The sequence below is a fragment of the Oncorhynchus mykiss genome, chromosome 29 (assembly GCF_057628025.1).
Source record: "Oncorhynchus mykiss isolate SJ-2025 chromosome 29, ASM5762802v1, whole genome shotgun sequence".
NCBI lineage: Eukaryota > Metazoa > Chordata > Actinopteri > Salmoniformes > Salmonidae > Oncorhynchus > Oncorhynchus mykiss.
Window position 1 is genome coordinate 39,971,253 of NC_143050.1, and position 21,099 is coordinate 39,992,351.

The 21,099-nt window shown below is 43.1% G+C and overlaps 1 protein-coding gene across 3 annotated transcripts in view; it reads right to left on the reverse strand.

The window, feature by feature from the left end:
- Window positions 1–18,286, reverse strand: part of LOC110509309 (epidermal growth factor-like protein 7) — a 29,182-nt gene extending 10,896 nt beyond the window's left edge. The window contains exons 1-3 of one of the 3 annotated variants that reach the window (XM_036968102.2): window positions 17,901–18,286; window positions 5,280–5,544; window positions 4,284–4,409 (exon numbers count right to left, since the gene is read on the reverse strand). In XM_036968102.2, coding sequence (XP_036823997.2) covers window positions 4,284–4,409; window positions 5,280–5,359 — 206 coding nt within the window. In that variant the 5' untranslated portion in view covers window positions 5,360–5,544; window positions 17,901–18,286. Of the gene's footprint in view, window positions 1–4,283; window positions 4,410–5,279; window positions 5,545–10,546; window positions 12,264–15,474; window positions 15,797–17,900 lie in introns of those variants that run through there. The other 2 variants (XM_090227183.1, XM_090227184.1) reach the window with 2 other exon arrangements.
- Between the last annotated feature and the right edge of the window lie 2,813 nt (window positions 18,287–21,099).

A 21,099-nucleotide genomic window follows, 5' to 3' on the forward strand; every position in this document is an offset into this window, starting at 1 on the left:
GAAGAGATATCTGAATGTTCTTCACCCAGCATACACCCCTCCAACCAGACATGACATTTATCTACTCATTTGCTGGATGCAAAGTTCAACAGAGTTCAAGGTAAGGTCAAGCAAATCATAGAGAAAGCAGACTGTACTGCAATCATCTCTGATGGGTGGTCGAAATGTTCGTGGGCAAGGAATAATTAACTACATCATCTCCACCCTCAACCAGTATTCTACAAGAGCACAGACACAACGGACAGACACACTGGTCTACATTGCAGATGAGCTGAAGGCATTGCAGATGAGCTACATTGCATAAACTCTACATTGCAGATGAGCTGAAGGCAGTCATCAATGACCTTGGACCACAGAAGGTATTTGCACTGTTGACAGACAATGCTGCGAACATGAAGGCTGCTTGGTCTAAAGTGGAGGAGTCCTACCCTCACATCACACCCATTGGCTGTACTGCTCATGCATTGAATCTACTCCTCAAGGACATCATGGCACTGAAAACAATGGATACACTCTACAAGAAAGCCTAGGAAATGTTTAGGTATGTGAAGGGTCATCAAGTTATAGCAGCAATCTACCTCACCAAGCGAGAAGTGAGAAGAATAAGAGCACCACATTGAAGCTGTCCAGCAACACCCATTGGGGTGGTGTTGTCATCATGTTTGACAGTCTCCTGGAGGGGAGTCTCTCCAAGAAATGGCCATATCACAGTCTGCCGATATGGACAGCCCCATCAAGAGGATCCTCCTGGATGATGTATTTTGGGAGAGAGTGGTAAGCAGCCTGAAACTCCTGAAACCTATAGCAGTTGCCATTGCACGGATTGAGGGAGACAATGCCATCCTGTCTGATGTTCAGATTCTGCTTACAGATGTAAGAGAAGAAATCCGTACTGAACTGCCCACTTCACTGTTGCTCCAAGCAGAGGAAACCGCAGTTCTGAAATACATCAAAAAGACTTCTGCCTGAAGCCAATACACGCCGCACCGTACATGTTGGAGCCCAAGTATGCAGGCAAAAGCATCCTGTCTGGTGCAGAGATCCACAAGGCCTATGGTGCCTTCACTACCGTGTCCCACCACCTTGGCCTGGATGAGGGCAAGGTTCTTGGCAGTCTGGCGAAGTACACTTCCAAGCGAGGGCTTTGGGATGGAGATGCAATATGGAAGTTGTGACAACATATCTCATCAGCCACCTGGTGGAAGGGACTTTGTGGATATGAGGCTCTTTCCCCTGTTGCCTCCATCATCCTCCAAATCCCACCAACATCAGCCGCCTCAGAGCACAACTGGTCCTTGTTTGGGAACACACACACCAAAGCATGCAACAGGCTGACCAATACAAGGGTTGAAAAATTGGTGATCATCCGGGCAAATTTGAGGCTTTTTGAGCCTGACAACGAGCCATCCTCAACAAGGTTGGAAAGTGACAGTGAAGATGGGGCCTCAGAGTCTGAAGTTCAAGAGGTGGACATTGAGGAGGTCCAGGGAGAAGACATGGAAGCCTGAGAGGAAGACAACCAAAGCTTTAGTTTCTAGACTATAATTTTACAGATGTATGTTGAAAATGTTTTTGGTAGATGCGATGGATCATTGGGGATCATTCTATATTCCCTTTCTTTTGTTGTTCAGTGAAATCATCCCATGTGAAGAGTCAACTCATTTATAAAGTAAAATTCATAACTAAATTGTTTTTTAAAATTTATTTTGGAAGGATATAATAATTTGTAAGTATGTCTACTTATGATGAGGTAAAAGGTTTATGTTTCTGTCTCCATATGATATGGTAAATATATCCAATGCAAAAAACATCTACATTTAAATGGTATTAATATACATTTGCATATATTTCCATTAATTCCCATATATTCCCGTTAATTCTCACAGACAGTTTCCACCTCTGAATATTCCCCAAAATGTGCAACCCTAGTCTGTAGTATACCGTAGTATTTACTATGGTATACTACATTATACTACACAATTATATAGTAAGTACTACACATGATCGAGGGATAATACAGTGTGTGGTATAGTATTCTACAGTATACTACAGTTAACTGTGGTATTATATAGTAGAATGTAGTATTTGTTCATGTGGGGAGAGAGAGAGCGAGAGAGAACAAGAGAGTGGGGAGAAAGAAAGAGCGTGATAGAGACAGGAGAGAGAGAGAGAGAGAGAGAGAGAGAGAGAATCAGAGAATCAGAGAATGAGAAAGGACAGTGCCTTGTCTTCTGCTGGATGGGTAAGGCTCCTCTACTCTGCTCATCAACTCTCAGTCAAAACACATTAGGAGCCCTTTACCGTCTTTAGAGTGTAGCCCAACTAACAAATAAACATTGAATAACATTGTATAAACTGTAGCATCTGTCTCAGAGATGAATGTGTTGGCTGAGGCAAGACTGTATAGACCCAATGCTAAATATGGTACAGCTGGGAGCAGACCAGACGTTGGCCCTTGCTCGTGCAGAGTTAACAGGTTATGTATTGGCAGTTTGGGCAGAGTTGAATGGGAAGTGATATGGACCTTGTGGTGGCATTAGCATGGTATTATGATAAGTTTAGGTATTGGTATTTTGTCATTTTATTAAGATCCCCATTAGCTGTTACAAAAGCAGCAGCTACTCTTCCTGGGGTCCACACAAAACATGAAACATAATACAGAACATTAATAAACAAGAACAGCTCAAGGACAGAACTACATGCATTTTTTTTAAAGGCACACGTAGCCTACACATCAATGCATACACACAAACTGTCTAGGTCAAATATGGAAGAAAGCGTTGTGTCGTGAGGTGTTGCTTTATCTGTTTTGAAACAAAGTTTCGTGTTTATTTGAGCAATATGAGATGGAACGGAGTTCTATGCAATATCGGCTCTATATGATACTGTACACTTTCTTGAATTTGTTCTGGAATTGGGGACTATGAAAAAAACCCTGGTGGCATGTCTGGTGTGGTAAGTCTGTGTGTCAGAGCTGTGTGTAAACTGACTATGCAAACAATTTGGGATTTTCAACACATTAATGTTTCTTATAAAAATAAGTGATGCAGCCAGTCTCTCCTCAACTCTTAGCCAAGAGAGACTGGCAGCATAGTATTTATATCAGCCCTCTGATTACAATGAAGAGCAAGACGTACCACTCTGTTCTGGGCCAGCTGCAGCTTAACTAGGTCTTTCCTTGCAGCTCTCAACCACACAGCTGGACAATAATCAAGAGAAGACTAGAGCCTGCAGGTCTTTCTTCATGGAGTGTGGTGTCAAAAAAGCAGAGCATCTCTTCATTACGGACAGACCTCTCCCCATCTTTACTACCATTGGTATCTATATGTTTTGACCATGACAGTTTACAATCTAAGGAAACACCAAGTAATTTAGTCTCCTCAACTTATTCAACAGCCACACCAGTCATTACCAGATTCAGCTGAAGTCTAGAACTTACGGAAGGATTTGTACCAAATGCAATGCTCTTAGTTTTAGAGATGTTCAGGACCAGTTTATTACTGGCCACCCATTTCAAAACAACTATAACTCTTTGTTAAGGGTTTCAGTGACTTCATTAGCTGTGGTTGGCGATGTGTATATGGTTGAATCATCAGCATACACGGACACACATGCTTTGTTTAATGACAATGGCAGGTCATTGGTAAAAATAGAGTGCGTAGAGAGCTGCCCTGTGGTACACCAAACTTTACATGTTTGACATTAGAGAAGCTTCCATTACCCTTTGAGTTCTCTTCTTTATTGCTCTGAATCCACAATATGGCAGAGATTGAAAAGCCACAACGCAAACATTTTTTCAACAACAGGTTATAGTCAATAATACCAAAGGCTGCACTGAAATCTAAAAGTACAGCTCCCACAATCTTCTTATTATCAACCAACCATATTGTCAACCAACCACACTTTCAACCAACCATCAGTCATTTGTGTCAGTGCAGTATGTGTTGAGTGCCCTTCTCTATGAGCAAGCTTAAAGTCGGTTGTTAATTCATTTATAGAGAAATAGCATTGTATTTGGTCAAACACCATTTTTTCCAACAGTTTGCTAAGAGCTGGCTACAAGCTTATAGGTCTGCTGTTAGAGCCAGTAAAGGCCACTCTTTACCACTCTTGGGTAGCGGAATTACTTTGGCTTCCCTGCAGGCCTGAGGACAAAGACTTTCCTCTAGGCTCAGATTAAAGATATGACAGATAGGAGTGGCTATAGAGTCAGCTACCATGTTTGCAGTGACAGCGATAGTAATAGTGATCGTGATCATGACAGTCATGGCTATGTCTCTTACTTGTAGGTGCTGCAGAAGCGGTGCCCCTGACACAGGGTGATGTAGGGCTTGTGAACGGGCTGGACGAACGACTCTGTCATCGTGACTACACTGCTGTGACGGACATCTCTGCCACACACCCTCCTCCTTCAATCGCACACACACGTAGGAACACATAGGTGAGACCACACACACTGGAGAGGTATTCTTTGGGACATATGACGACTGTCTCTGTTGTTAAATCAGTCTGTCACTGTATCAGTTTAACAGCTAGCTACACACCAAGTCATGAAATTCATCAAAATCATAATTATTTGACATCAAATTAACCATTTACATCATGTTGGTAGTTAAATTACTGACAGGAATCTTCATGGTTTAAATGGGAAATTACACCACTTATACCATTACCTCTGAAGCATTCACCTATAGATTGTGCTGCACCAGGGGACAGTTTAATTAAGACTGGGTTTCAACCTTACTATATGATATCTGAACCAGTCTGTGGTCTCTTAACCAGTCTGGAAACTAAACAGTCCATCAAGCATTTTAACTCTCAATTGAGGACGTGACCTTGAGGTCTCTATTAGTCAGTGGAGGTTAGCTGACATGTGATTGATGCTGATTGGCCGATGTAATCGCCACTGAAGGTGTCAGAGTTGAGAGTCACCTCTAACCTTTCATCGCCCTTTGACCTCTCGCGAGGGCTCTATTTTGTTTTGGTCTCTATAAAAATCAACTGAGACCTCAAAAATAGAACCTGCATCTCCTCAGAGTTGACCTAAGTCTAATAATCTAAGAACTGTTATCTGGCCAACCAGTACACATTTACTCAGGGTGAGAATGCCAAGAGAAGCAAATAACCTTTTAAAATAAATAGCTCCCAATTAAGTAAGTGGCTAGTCTGTAACTGAAGCTAGCCACCCATGTAGCCGAGCCGTCCCAAGGACCAAGGCTGACCGACCAATGAGTGACAGCCAATAACAAGCACAAGAAGTGGAATGAGGGAGCGGTTACCCGTGATGACCGTGGAACTGTGGAGTGGCCGCGACATGGAGGAGGAAGAGAGAGGAAGAGAGGAGGAGTGTTTGGTACATGTCTCCCCTTTTTTCCCACGTTCCCTCACTCTTTTCCTCACTCTCTCGCTCTCTCTCTCTCAGTCTGATGGGAGAAGAAGGGAGGATGAGGGGGAGGAGGAGGGGAGAATGGCTGTGTTAGGGCTTCCTCTCTCTCTGATGTTACGGCTCCTTGTGTTGATCTACAGGAGGATGATGCCAGCTACCTGTAGCGACACAGAGAGAGAGACAAACACAGAGGTTAGGTGTTAGAAAGAGAAGAGTAACTGCTCACTTTTTTTCATGCATTTCCACTTCATGTTTCCACTCCACTTGTGATGCACAGAAGACTAGTTTCAACCCCAGTTGGTCATAGTAACATTTTGCACATTTGAAAGAAACCATGTTAGAAATACGTTCAGAGACACGACCAGCTTACTTCTCCACTCTCATATCTCATGTGGAAGACTTCCGTGTTACCCCCACAGACATACGCAAACACACACTTACGGAAAAACCACATGATTTCACATGTGGGAAAATCACAATATTTCATGTGAAATGAGCACGATTTCACGTGATCACGTTTTCACGTGTAGTTCCACGTTTTCACGTGTAGTTCCACGCTACCACGTTTCTTCACACGTCACGTTATCACATTAACTTCACATAAGATCGCGTGATCACATGAAAGCGTGTTTTTGGAACACTCCGCGTGTGATCACATGTGAAATTCATGGCAATCCATCTCCTAAAAACACTCCTAATATCAGTTCCCACACCATTCCAAGCAACACATACTGTGCCTCTATGGCAGCATATGGGCCACTTGAGATAGACTCACTCTGACCAATGAACGCTGTCATGCTGTTTAGCTGTGTCGTGTCAGCGAGAACACTAAAGCCACCCTCCTCCTCCTCCCCTCTCACTCCTCCAAAATCTCAAGAGCTTTACCCCGAGCTACCCTGTGTTAGAAAGCATTAGAGACCATTAGATGAAGTGCTGCAGTCAAACATCCGGATAGAGGACATTAAACAGTCTCAAAGTCCAGATTTCAAACCTCCTACACAGCTTAGTCATAAACAATTAGCTTTAAAGGGCAGGTAGGGTTGAGCACGTTGAGAAGTTACAGACTTACTGCAAATAAAGTTCTGGAGTGACAGAACGTGGACAATGTAAAACTTTACGTTAAAACAGCTGATACACATACTGTTGTAATACTGTGCAAAGTTGAAATCTGCAGTGAAGGGTATGGCTCTGTTACTACATTATAACGTTGTAATGGAATGGGGTTGTACAAGCACACACACAAACACACACGCACGCACACGCAGAGAAAGAAAGAGCGAGAGAAAGAGGTAAAGTCAGAGACTCAGAAGAACAGTAAGACTCTCTCCACTGTACTATAAAAATTGTGGCAGTGATTAACATAGCAGCACTGAAATTCATTTCACTTGACTTCAAATGACTCGTTCAACATTCACTACACTCACAACAGGTCATATTTTCACTATATTCATAGCATGTAGCTATGCATGTTCTCTTCTGTTTGTTACGTGACTCTCGTCTCCCTACCGCAGCTATTTGTATGAACGACAGAGCCCCTCATCTTGAAAAGCTTAACGTAATCAACCCAGTTATTGACGTATAACGACCTCCCCCCGAGCTTTGTTTAAAATAGATTTGAGTGTACTTCCTTGGTGGTTTGTTTTTAAACATGGCGGTCGTAAAAGTGAAGGAGTTCAGACGATAGGTATGGGGTACAGTAACCAGATTTAGCACTTTGGTTGCTATACCTCTTCCACTCAGAATACAGTTCACGACTAACTGTAAAGATGCTATGAGCCATGTTTGTGCTTTATGCACTGCGTCTGAGCTAGTTTGAGTTGTTTGTCGGATGCTCAAGGCGGTAGGTTGTGAGTGTATGTGTGTGTGTGCGAGTGCGTCTTTGTCTGTGTATGTGTATAAACATTGACCTTTCTCTCTGCTGGGTTAATGTTAACGTTCCCTGCTAACCCCCATTATGTAGACTGGCGCTGGACCCCTACGGTCGCAGAATGATGAGGACCGTTAATTAGAGGACAGTTTATCAGTCACGCCACACCACAGCCAGGGCCACAGGGCCACAGGGAGAGAGGTGGCATCATGGATAGTGGCATCATGGGTGCCATGGGTGCATTAACCCCCCCATTACTCAGTACATTTTTATAGCTCTGTTATATTGTCTATTGACCCACACCCTCACCAAGGCAACATGCACACACATACAAACATAAGCACGAACCAACGCACACAAACACATACATCCTGTGTGAGGCAGTGCTGAACTCACACTGAGTCGTCTCTCAGAACATAAAGTGAAGATAGATCTCCCTCCAGCTCTGGCCCATACTCTCTTCCTTGCTCCCTTACTCCGTTAGATGTATGGAGAGCAAAAGCAGGAGTTTGGTTAACCTTCAGAAGAGAAGGGGGTACTCTGACTCTGAAAGTTGATTTAGCCTCTAAGAGAGTAGTACGATGGCACTACAGTTAACCTGGAGTTGATCCTATAGGCAGGGGCCTTGGGTTTTCTAGCCTATAGCATTATACTAATGTTACCCTGAAGGGTTGCTCTTAGCCTTGGGCTTGGGCTAGCAGCTAGCCTGACAGGTAACAATGAGGTAGCCTGCGTCCCAAATATTCTCTATACAGTGCACCGTGCACCACTTTTTACTACAAACCTATGAGCCATGGGCAAAAGTAGTGCACTATATAGGAAACAGGGAGCCATTTGGGATGTAGAGTAAGGCTGGAAGTGCCCGCTAAGCCCTGGCTGACAGTGTGCATGTCTCTTTGATCCTCTACAGGCTCCACGCCCAGAGAGCCGACAGGCAAACCTTACTCAGCCTGTGTTCATTCACAAATCGTCACAGCTATGGCAGAGTATCAAATCAAATCAGTCACATACACATGATTAGCAGATGTTGTTGCGGTTGTAGCGAAATGCTTGTGTTTGTAGCTCCAACAGTGCAGTACTGTCTAACAATTCACAACAAAACACACAATAAACACAACCCTAAAAGTAAAAGAATGGAATTAAGAAATACATAAATTAGGATGAACAATGTCGGACACGGTGACTGTTGTCTCAGGGCTTAGCGGCACTTCCAGCCTTACACTGCATCCCAAATGGCTCCCTGTTTCCTATATAGTGCACTACTTTTGCTCAATGTCGGAGACATTGCTCATCCTAATATTTATGTATTCTGTAATTCCATTCTTTTACTTTTAGGGTTGTGTTTATTGTGTGTTTTGTTGTGAATTGTTAGATGCAGTATAATAGAGTACAGTATATACATATGAGATGAGTAAAGCAAAGATATGTAAACATTATTAAAGTGACTAGTGTCCCATTATTAAAGTGCCCATTGATTTAAAGTTTACAGTTGAAGTCAGAAGTTTATATACACCTCAGCCAAATACATTTAAACTCAGTTTTTCACAATTCCAGATATTTAATCGTAGTAAAAATACCCTGTCTTAGATCACTTAGGATCACCACTTTATTTTAAGAATGTGAAATGTCAGAATAATAGTAGAGAGAATTATTTATTTCAGCTTTTATTTCTTTCATCACATTCACAGTGGGTCAGACGTTTACATACACTCAATTAGTATTTGGTAGCATTGCCTTTAAATGGTTTAACTTGGGTCAAACGTTTCGGGTAGCCTTCCACAAGCTTCCCACAATAAGTTGCGTGAATTTTGGCCCATTCCTCCTGACAGAGCTGGTGTAACAGAGTCAGGTTCCTAGGCCTCCTTGCTCGCACACGCTTTTTCAGTTCTGCCCACAAATGTTCTATAGGACTGAGGTCAGGGATTTGTGATGGCCACTCCAATACCTTGACTTTGTTGTCCTTAAGCCATTTTACCACAACTTTGGAAGTATGCTTGGGGTCATTGTCCATTTGGAAGACCCATCTGCGACCAAGCTTTAACTTCCTGACTGATGTTTTGAGATGTTGCTTCAATATATCCACATCATTTTCCATCCTCATGATGCCATCTATTTTGTGAAGCGCACCAGTCCCTCCTGCAGCAAAGCAACATGATGCTGCCACCCCCGTGCTTCACGGTTGGGATGGTGTTCGTCGGCTTGCAAGCCTCCCCCTTTTTCCTCCAAACATAACGATGGTCATTATGGCCAAACGGTTCTATTTTTATTTCATCAGACCAGAGGACATTTCTCCAAAAAGTAGAATCTTTGTCCCCATGTGCATTTGCAAACCGTAATCTGGCTTTTTATGGTGGTTTTGGAGCAGTGGCTTCTTCCTTGCTGAGCGGCCTTGTTGATATAGGACGATATAGGATTCTTTTTACTGTCGATATATGTCGATATAGGACTCGTTTTACTGTGGATATAGATACTTTTGTACGTGTTTCCTCCAGCATCTTCACAAGGTCCTTTGCTGTTGTTCTGGGATTGAATTGCACTTTTCGCACCAAAGTACGTTCATCTCTAGGAGACAGAACGCCTCTCCTTCCTGAGCGGTATGACAGCTGCGTGGTCCCATGGTATTTATACTTGCGTACTATTGTTTGTACAGATGAACATGGTACCTTCAGGCATTTGGAAATTGCTCCCAAGGATGAACCAGACTTGTGGAGGTCTACAATTATTTTCCTGAGGTCTTGGCTGATTTCTTTTGATTTTCTCATGATGTCAAGCAAAGAGGCACTGAGTTTGAAGGTAGGCCTTGAAATACATCCACAGGTACACCTCCAATTGACTGAAATTATGTCAATTAGCCTATCAGAAGCTTCTAAAGACATGACATAATTTACTATAATTTTCCTAGCTGTTTCTAGGCACAGTCAACTTAGTGTATGTAATCTTCTGACCCACTGGAATTGTGATACAGTGAATTCTAATTGAAATAATCTGTCTGTAAACAATTGTTGGAAAAATGTATTGTGTCATGCACAAAGTAGTCATCTAAACCGACTTGCCAAAACGATGGTTTGTTAATAAGAAATTTGTGGAGTGGTTGAAAAATGAGTTTCAATGACTCCAACCTAAGTGTAAGTAAACTTCCGACTTCAACTGTATGTATATAGGGCAGCAGACTTTACGGTGCAGGGTTACGTAACCGGGTGGAAGCCTCCTAGTGATGGCTATTTAACAGTCTGATGGCCTTGAGATAGAAGCTGTCAGTCTCTCGGCCCCAGCTTTGATGCACCTGTACTGACCTTGCCTTCTAGATGATAGTGGGGTGAACATGCAGTGGCTCGGGTGGTTGTTGTCCTTGATGATCATTTTGGCTTTCCTGTGACATCGGGTGCTGTAGATGTCCTGGAGGGCAGGTAGTTTTCCCCTGGTGACGCGTGGGCAGACCCCCCACCCTCTGGAGAGCCCTGCGGTTGCGGGCGGTGCCAGGCAGTGATACAGATCTACATGATGCTGTCAGTTGTGCTTCTGTAAAGGTTTGTGAGGGTTTTAGGTGCCAAGCCAAATTTCTTCAGCCTCCTGAAGTTGAAGAGGCGCTGTAGCGCCTTCTTCACCACACTGTCCTGTCCGTGTGGGTGAACTACTTCAGATCGTTAGTGATGTGTACGCTGAGGAACTTGAAACTTTCCACCTGCTCCACTGTGGTCCTGTCGTTATGGATAGGGGCGATCAGCTCCTTTGTTTTGTCGACATTGAGTGAGCGGTTATTTTCCTAGCACCACACCCCTTCACCTTCCCCCTGTCTTGTCATTGTTGGCAATCAGGCCTACTACTGTTGTGTCGTCTGCAAACTTGATGATTGAGTTGGAGGCGTGCGTGGTCACGCAGTCATGGGTGAACATGGAGTACAGGAGGGGGCTGTGCACGCAGCGTTGTGGGGCCCCTGTGTTGAGGATCAGCGAAGTGGATGTGTTGTTTCCTACCTTCACCACCTGGGGGCGGCACGTCAGGAAGTACAGGACACAGTTGCATAGGGCGGGGTTCAGACCCAGGGCCCCGAGTTTAATGATAGGCTTGGAGGGTACTATGGTGTTGAAGGCTGAGCTATAGTAAATGAACTGCATTCTTACATAGGTATTTCTCTTGTCCAAATGGGATAGGAAAGTGTGCAGTGCAATGGCGATTGCATCGTCTATGGATCTAGTGGGGCGGTAAGCAAATTGAAGTGGGTCTAGGTTGTCAGGTAAGGTAGAGGTGATATGTTCCTTAACTAGCCTCTCAGAGCACTTCATGATGACAGAAGTCAGTGATACGGGGTGATAGTAATTTCATTCAGTTACCTTTGCTTTCTTGGGTACAGGAACAATGGTGAACATCTTGAAGCAAGTGGGGACAGCAGACTGGGACAGGGAGAGATTGAATATGTCCGTAAACACTCCGGCCAGCTGGTCCGAAGCATGCTCTGAGGACGCGGCTAGGGATGCCGTGGGTTAACACGCTTAAATATCTTACTCACGTCGGCCACGGAGCAGGAGAGCCCACAGTCCTTGTCCGCGATGTGGCAGGTATTCACTTTGTAGTCCGTGATTGCCTGTAGACACTGCAACATACGTCCCGTGTCTGAGCCGTTGAATTGCGACTACACTCTGTCTCTATACTGACGGTTTGCCCGGTTGATTGCCTTACGGAGGGAATAACTACACTGTTTGTATTCTGCCATATTCCCGGTCACCTTGACATGTTTAAATGCGGTGGTTCACGCTTTCAGTTTTGCGCGAATGCTGCCATTTATCCACAGTTTTTGATTATGGTAGGTTTTAAAAGTCACAGTGGGTACAACATCTCCTATACACTTCCTGATGAACTCAGTCACCGTATCCGTGTATTCGTTGATGCTCAGAGGCTACCCAGATCATATCCCAGTCCGCATGATCAAAACCATCTTCAAGCATGGACTCCAATTGGTCAGACCAGCGTTGAATAGTCCTTAGCACGAGTACTTCCTGTTTGAGTTTCTGCCTATAGGAAGGGAGGAGAAAAATTGAGTCGTGATCAGATTTGCCAAAGAGAGGGCTGGGGAGGGCCTTGTACGCATTTCGAAAAGCTGAGTAGCAGTGGTCTGTTTTCTCAGAGCGAGGGCTACAGCCAATGTGTTGGTAGAACTTCGGTAGCATTTTCCTCAAATTTGCTTTGTTAAAATCCCCAGCTACAATATATGTGTTTTCCAGTTTGCATAAAGTCCAGTGATGTTCTTTGAGGGCAAGTTGTGGTATCGGCTTGAGGGGGAATATACACGGCTGTGACTATAACCGAAGATAATTATCTTGGGAGGTAATACGGTTGGAATTTGATTGTGAGGTATTCTAGGTCGGGAGAACAAAAGGACTTGAGTTTCTGTTTGTTATCACAATCACACCATGAGTAGTTAACCATGAAACATACACCTCCGCCTTTCTTCTTCCCTGAGAGTTAATTATTCCTGTCCAGCTAGCTGGATGGTCAAAGCCAATATATCCCGAGAGAGCCATGTATCCGTGAAACAGAGTATGTTACAATCCCTGTATAGCCAATAACTCCAGTCTGCTCTGCAGGGGGGCACTTTGGGAGACAGGGGCTTGCGTGTGTGCGTGTGTGTGTGTGTGTGTCTTATCTTTAGAGTAGATCAATGAAATTCTGAAGTATCAAAGAAGACCTTAGGGTGTGCAGCTATCACAGCTTTGCCTTGTTGCTGGCAGGCCGTAACACTGATGATTAGATTGTAGGTCATGTAAGGCTTTGAGAATGGTTACTGCTTCCAATAGTCTGAGTCACACTCCCTAAAGGGAATACAGTACAGGACATATACAGTAACAACCTCTTTGGGCGAGATACAGTACCAGTCAAAAGTTTGGATACACCTACTCATTCAAGGGTTTTTCATTATTTTTACTATTTTCTACATTGAAGAATAATAGTGAAGACATCAAAACTATAACATAACACATATGGAATAATGTAGTAACCAAAAAAGTGTTAACCAAATCAAAATATATTTTATATTTGAGATTATTCAAAGTAGCCACCCTTTGCCTTGATGACAGCTTGCACACTCTTGGCATTCTCTCAACCAGCTTCATTAGGTAGTCACCTGGAATGCATTTCAATTAACAGGTGTGCCTTGTTAAAAGGTAATTTGTGAAATTTCTTTCCTTCTTAATGCGTTTGAGCCAATCAGTTGTCTTGTGACAAGGTAGGGTTGGTATGAGAAGATAGTTAAGTTGTGGAAGAGAGAATGCCAAGAGTGTACAAAGCTGTCATCAAGGCAAAGGGTGGCTATTTTTAAGAATCTCAAATATCAAATATATTTTTTGATTTGTTTAACACTTCTTTGGTTACTACATGATTCCATATGTGTTATTTCATAGTTTTGATGTCTTCACTATTATTCTACAATGTAGAACATTTAAAAAAATAAAGACAAATGAGTAGGTGTGAGTAGGTGTGTCCAAAGTTGACTGGTACTGTACATCTGCGTATATGTTTGCTGACTTTAAATTGGTAGAATGGATGTCACACTGGTTGAAGAAATAGTTGTTTGCTTGGAAGCCAAAGAGTGATTTTGGGGATTCATTAATTGAATCCACAACTCTGGCACTTCCATACAATATTTTTGACAAACATAATCTCCTCTAGAAATATACTGAGCCAAGCAGCTAATGCCTGGGTTCACTCTACCTGTACAACAGACTCAACATGACACTCCACTCCACAGGTGATAAAGAACTAAATGGGAAAGTCATCCAGGCAATGAATACCAATTAAAAAACACTTTCCCTTCCCCCATATATAGCCCAATATCTCAGTGCCCCCTTCCACCTCTCTCGTCCTGGTTGTGTCCCAGCCCCAGGTGACCACACCCAGCTAGAGAGGGTGCAATGAGGTCTATGCTGACAGACAGACAGATGATGATAGTGTTTGAGAGTGGAGTGTAGAGGAGACCTGGAGGCTGTGTCTGTCTGTCTGTCTATCTGTCTAAGTGTGTGTCTGAAAAGGGGCGAGGCTCTATGGAGCCCTGTGTAGAGGGGAGGATATCTCTCTAATGGCTACAGACCAGACAGTAGGGTCAGCTTACACAATGTGCCTGTCAGGGGGTTACCAAGGCTGGGCCAAAGGAGGGGCTATGGAGGTGGGGTGGGTGGGAAGACAGACTATCACCACTGTGTCTGAGGGTCTCTCCTCGAGGGGAGAGAGGGGATGGTAGTGGAACGGTGGGGAGGACAAGGGCAGCACAAACATTTACTGCCGTTTCCAGGTACAGTGAAAAAAAGTGAGTGAGTTGTAGGGTGAAGAGCACACACCTCTACCTTCCTGAATGGATTATTTAAGAGGTTGATGTCACTAACCCTGGGGATGTGTGTGTGAGTGCATGAGGTGGGGATTTGAAACTGGCAGAATCCTACAGCAATTCAAAGCCCTTGACTCTGACTGATAACTTCTGTGTATCTCCCTGCCCTGAATGGAGCCCTAAAATACACATGTAGGTTGAATCTCAGTTCACACAAAGCACCATCTAACCAAAATTCTCCCTAGCCGAGAACACACTACTCTGAGTTAAATCAGACATGGCCAAGCAAAACAAAACTGAACAGCTACACCTGGACTGATGAATGGGATAATCAAGTGCCCTGAGCCCAGTTAAATATTGATCTAGCTGAGAAATAAAAATAGTGTTATTGCTGCAAATGAGATTGGTAGTCAAATTCAAGACCAGCTATGCCAACACAGTAAATGGATAGAGCATGCGCCCTCATTGCCCTGGTCTAGTCAAGGCATCATGGTAATAAAGCAGTTGGCACAAGTGACACATTTCGTACAGTGGCCAAAAGACGGCAGTGTTTTACAATACTTTAATCATTAGATCACACACCGCAAACTTGCCTCAGCCAGAGATGCTCTTGCGCTCTTTCTTTCTTTCTTTCTCACTCTGGCATACATGCACGCACGCACTTACACGTGGGCACAGACGCACACACAGTGCGAGAGAGAGAATGACATCCTATCCTCCTCTCAATACAACAATACGCTAAAGTTATCGATATTGATTAATAGTCACAGTGCAACTCAATTATTGCCCCGGAAAATCTGTAGCAGGCTGGCTATGTCCATATCAAAACGAAACGGAGGTGAGTGCATGCATACTGGTTTTGAATGTGCGTAATGGACTGAAAATAAATAAAAACGTGCAACTCACAAGCAAGTTCTCTGAATACTTATTCCACTGGGCTTTTTTTGTAAAATGTTGTCAAATCCAATCACAAAACTCACAACTGTTCCATGTGCAGCCAAGTAGCCACACACTGTTCTCTTTACCAAAATGTGATATTCCCAGCAAAACAGAAAACCCTTTCTGTATAAGACGAAATCCTCAACAGAAAGTTATATTCCACTCGCTTGAGTAGTAAGCAACCCATATGACTCGTCCTGTGTTTATAGCCAAGTAGTAATATCTCACTCATGTGAGCTCACATGCAGGTTAGGTCTCTATGAGTAAGTAGCCTAACGTCAAAGCGCGCATTTGGGGGTAGGTAGCCTATCCAAAACAGCACCTCCTCTAGCTCGAGTCAGCAGGGTGTCAGGGGGAGGGGGGGCACCCTTCGTGACGTCAGCATACGGAGATCTCAATATCAAATAATTTCTGGGTAACAATTAAGTACCGTAGTGTGATTTCGGTTTTAAAAAATCATAATAAAAAATGTTGCTTAGCAACGGGCAATTTCTCAAGCAAGGATTGTGCTAGGACTGTCTGGGAGTGGTCTGAGTGGGGAGGAGAAATCTGAAAATCGGGTGTTATTGGCAGAGAGGATTGGAACTCCCTTTTTTATTGGTCTATTAACTAATTAACCGCAAAGTTAGGTCACCACGGAAGGCCAAAACTCAATCCCACCAAAACAGGCTGAAATGTCAGGCAGTCGTTTCAAACAGCTCTTACACCAAACGGGCATTATCATCATTTTCACCCATTTCACAGTATTATTCCAGCCTCATAGCGTGGAAATATATATAAAACTGATGAAAAGCACGTTTCTGACTACAACAGGCATTTAACAAAAGCATGTATATATTTTTGCAATCAGCTGATAATCAATAATATGACAAATAGAATTGTTATGCATGCAAAGAAAGTAGCCTAGTCTAATATGGTTCATGTGAATGGATAGTTTAGAATTCTATCATAGTTGGCTGTGGCTTGATCTGAATGGATTCCATTGCTATGGGAGTCAGGGCCGGTTCCAGTCATAAGCGGTTTTAGGCATAAAACTCAGTTGGGGGCTCAATTTACTGGTGAGAGTAAGAATAGTAGAATACACCAGGTGCAATTTGGAAATTTGGTTGTGCACCAGCAGTTTTTCACTTGTTATGTCAGTAACTGACCGTCACTCAATTAGCCATGCCAGTTAAACATTTCTAGATGGGTAGTTCAAGTGAAATTTCCCACTAGGAACTAGGAGCTTCCTATAATTTATAGCACGTGAATGCAGCATTATTCTAGCTAGCCAGCTATCTAAAATTGTAGTAATAATGGAAGTCAGGGCCCTTGGTAGGGCCCTGACTTCCAGGGGGCCCACATTGATTGTATTTGTCATTCTCACTCAGACATCATATCAACATGACATAAGTCATTACAAAATGTGTAGAATGGCAGGAAATTAGCTTAGAAACTGCATCACGTTATCTCCACCCGATGGGAAAATGTGTAGAATTGCAAGAAATTAGCTGTTAAACTGCTAAAATGTTCTCTGCCCCATGGCAAAATGAGTAGAATTGCATGAAAGTTGAAGTGAAAGAGAGCGCAGGACATTGTAAAATTGCAAAGTTCTCTTCACCCCATGGCAAGATTTGTCGAATTGCAGAAAAATTGCGATAAAGCTGCAATATGTTACTTTCTGGCGACCCTACCAAATTCACATAGAAATGTGAGTTATAGATCTGTCATTCTCATTGAAAGCAAGTCTAAGAAGCAGTAAATATGTTCTATGTGCACTATTTCTACGTTTCCATTTCTTAAGTTTCGTTTTTGCATCTTTTACTTTCAATTTTTTACACCAGCTTCAAACAGCTGAAAATACAATATTTTTGGTTGTTGAAAATATATTTCACAGCAGTTTAGATGGTACAATGATTCTCTACACTATACATTGCTTGTTTAGTCACATAAACGGGAATTAGGCAAACTATTAGAATTTCTGCATATTGCACCTTTAAAACTGTAACATTTTCTTTCCACTCCATGGCAAAATGTGTAGAATTGCAGAAATTGTTTTCCTCCACCATCATGAGGGGGGCCACTGAAATGTTTTGTAGTGAGGTGTGGGGGCACCCCAACCAACTCTCGCTTAGGGCCCCCAAAGGGCTAGAGCCGGCCCTGATGGGAGATATGTGGCATCTTTGAACCAGGGTAAGGTTAGGTTAGGTTAGGTTAGGTTATGTATATCTAATATCAGGCTACATCCAAATAGGCCTGAATGTCATTTTACTGCTGGCACTAAGGATGACTCAATTAAACCAAATCACACTCAAACAAGTTAAAATATGTATATATTTTTTCTTCAAAAGTGAATGAAATTATCATAAATTCAGCTTTTTTTTAGATCAACGAAAAAAATTAACTTTCCTTACCCCCTCAGTATGAGGTCATGTGGTTGTGCGTCTCTGCGCGCGCGATGAATGGAGGCTGCCATAGGAACCAACCTCGACCACTTGGCAGGCAGTTTAGAATAATCTTCCATCGTTACACAATTTATTTTAAACTCGTACCCACGGTTTTTTATTAGAACAAAACTTCGGCTAATTTCTAGATGCTCCCCGTGAACCGACTGACGAAAAATGGAATGCCTTTGGGCGTTTTTCAGTTGCTTTTTATGCAGAGCTTCCTGTGGAACGCAGGAATTGGATGGACAATCCCAAACCGGAATTCCTGTGAGTGTTTCGCGCTGATAAAACCCTTCTACTGCACAAACACTCTCCATCCTGCTCAAACCGCTATGTGAATCACCTTTTCAAGCATTCTCTGCCTACGGACAGTTTGAAGGGACAAGAAAAAGCGTCCAATGAAGTGATTTGAATTTACAGCTTAAACTTTTGTTTAATAATTAATAAATCATTGCACATATATTAATTACATCGTTTCAATTATTGAATTTCAGTTTACTTCCTGAATTGACTCCCTTCAATTCGAATTGACCCCAACCCTGGACTGTAGCCATCAGATTTTAACCCACAGAATGTTTTATTACATTACAACAGAGGCTAATTCAGCATAGCAACATTATTACTGAAAATACAGATAATTCGTGTTCAGAGTTGCAGAGAACACGGAATGACAACCAATGAATAGTCCCAATGCAACCATAATCCATCACAATGAGTTTATCGTTGAAATGTACATTTTAGGCCCTCTTATGAGAACTTTTGCTCCAAGTCGAGTCAAAGCAAAAGCATTGAGGGTGTCATTTTAGGATTTTTTTTATTGTGCTTTTGTTTGGAGTTGGATCGGTCTTTATAAGTTATGATTGTAGTCGTTCTCAACACCTCCAAAACATACTGTACAGTCACTCCAAAAGCCTCCGGAACATATAGTCACATCAGCACAGCGATACATAAAATAGAGGACAGTATAACACAGAAATATGGAAACAACGACACATTGATCCCGGGTAAGAGCTGAGTGCTGTATTCACTGACATTCTTATTAGGTGTCAGGAGCACATGAGGATTCTCCATTGCTGCTTTCTATTTTGTATTGGCTTAAACGTGTCATAACGTAGTCTATTAATCATATTTTAGATTTCGTGGTGAATTTGCTGATTTTCATCATGTTTGACTTTGACTCCAACTGGGTGGATGAGGACGTGTGAGAGAGTTATGGGATCTGAGAGGTGTTTTTCAGATAAATGTGTGCCTGAGAGGGAGAGGAAACACGGTATTTAAAGTTAATTTGATGTGGTCCAGAACTTTTTGGAGGTAAATGGGAAGTGTGTGTCAGTAGCATGTTAAAGATAGAGCACTCTCATCTATTTCCTTTGAAGCTGAGGTTATGATTAGTCAGTTTGACATCCAGTCTTCATTTGTCATGCTAAGTGTACAAAATGACAGACGCACGCACACACGCTGCACATAAATACTCTAAACAATTACTCATAATGTGTACTCACAACATGTGGCTAAAGCTATTGAGTGGCTGCAATGAACCAGAAAAGAAAGAGAGTGTGTGTTTCATCTGTCACCGTGTCATACACACTGGCTGGGTATAAAATCAGTAGAGACCATATGCTACTCACTGGCTGCAAAAACCCATGAATTTGAATTACTCAGTCTTTATCTTTTTTTCTTTTTGAATTTTACCCCCTTTTCTCCCCAATTTCGTGGTATCCAATTGTTGTAGTAGCTACTATCTTGTCTCATTGCTACAACTCCCGTACGGGCTCGGGAGAGACGAAGGCTGAATGTCATGCGTCCTCCGATACACAACCCAACCAGCCGTACTGCTTCTTAACACAGCACGCATCCAACCCGGAAGCCAGCCGCACCGTGCACCTGGCAACCTTGGCTAGCGCGCACTGCGCCCGGCCCGCCACAGGAGTCGCTGGTGCTCGATGAGACAAGGAGATCCCTACCGACCAGTCCCTCCCTAACCCGGACGACGCTAGGCCAATTGTGCGTCGCCCCATGGACCTCCCGGTCGCGGCCGGTTACGACAGAGCCTGGGCGCGAACCCAGGGACTCTGCGCCACCCGGGAGGCCCTTACTCAGTCTTGATCTATGCTGAATAGATTATTTGTACTTTTTTTTTTTTTTTTTTTACATCAAAGGTACATTTAAAAGTTGTTCAGAGGCTAACATTTGGTTCACATTTTCTCTGGTAATAATTTTATATTGGTTAACAGATATGTTACAAAACCACCAGAGTAATATATTAGTTAAATGAAAAGACCAAACTTGCCAGGGTTAGCCATGTTTTTATTCCTGAGGTAAGTTTAAAGGCCCAGTGATTTGGGGGTTTAGCCTAGCGATGTGACCCTTTACTGAGATAACAGAGAAGCCTACGTGCTGTAGCACCATGGCTGGGGGTCGCAGGTGACCACACACACCAACACACACTCAGGACATTCTGTCAAGGGTGAGCAGTAGGAAAGGTTAAAGGAACTGGAGACGCAAAAAGTACAAGTGTTTGAGTGTGTGTCTGTTTCTCTCAGACAGGAATTATTTTCTTTCTTTGAAATCAAGGCTTGGTCCGACGCAAGCAAAGTTTTGTAGTCTGTGGCATATTGCAGATTTGGCCCAGGAAAAGATGCCGATTGCTGAGACCAAAAGAAAACTGAAGCAAAGCAGCACTTCCTGCCAGAGAGGAAGCAGGAAATTGCTGTGGAAGTGAGATTCTGGAGTCGTGTCCCTTGAAACAATTAAAATCTCACTTGTTCAGGAAGCGGACTTGCGTCAAAATGGAACCTGACAGATTTGGCTTAAGGGCAGAAGCACTGACCCTGGAGAGGGTATGAGAGAAGGGTCGCTGTGCCCATGCTATGGTCTGAAGAATGTCATGAAACGTGAACTAACTTTCGTGATGAGCCCTGAGAGGTGCGAGTATAGGAGAGAGGATAGGGTGAGAGATAGTTATAGAGAAAGTGTCATAAGAGAGAGGGAAAGCAAGGAGACAGGTGGTAGAGATGGAAAGAATGGGAATGCTGAGAGAGAGAGAGGTTAGGGGGTGGAGGTAGGGTAGAGTAGAGGAGGGCATACCATACAGTAAATATTATTGTGGCTGACAAACAAATAGGTCTGGAGCGTTCCCACCGCGTACCGCCTCGTGTTTATTGTC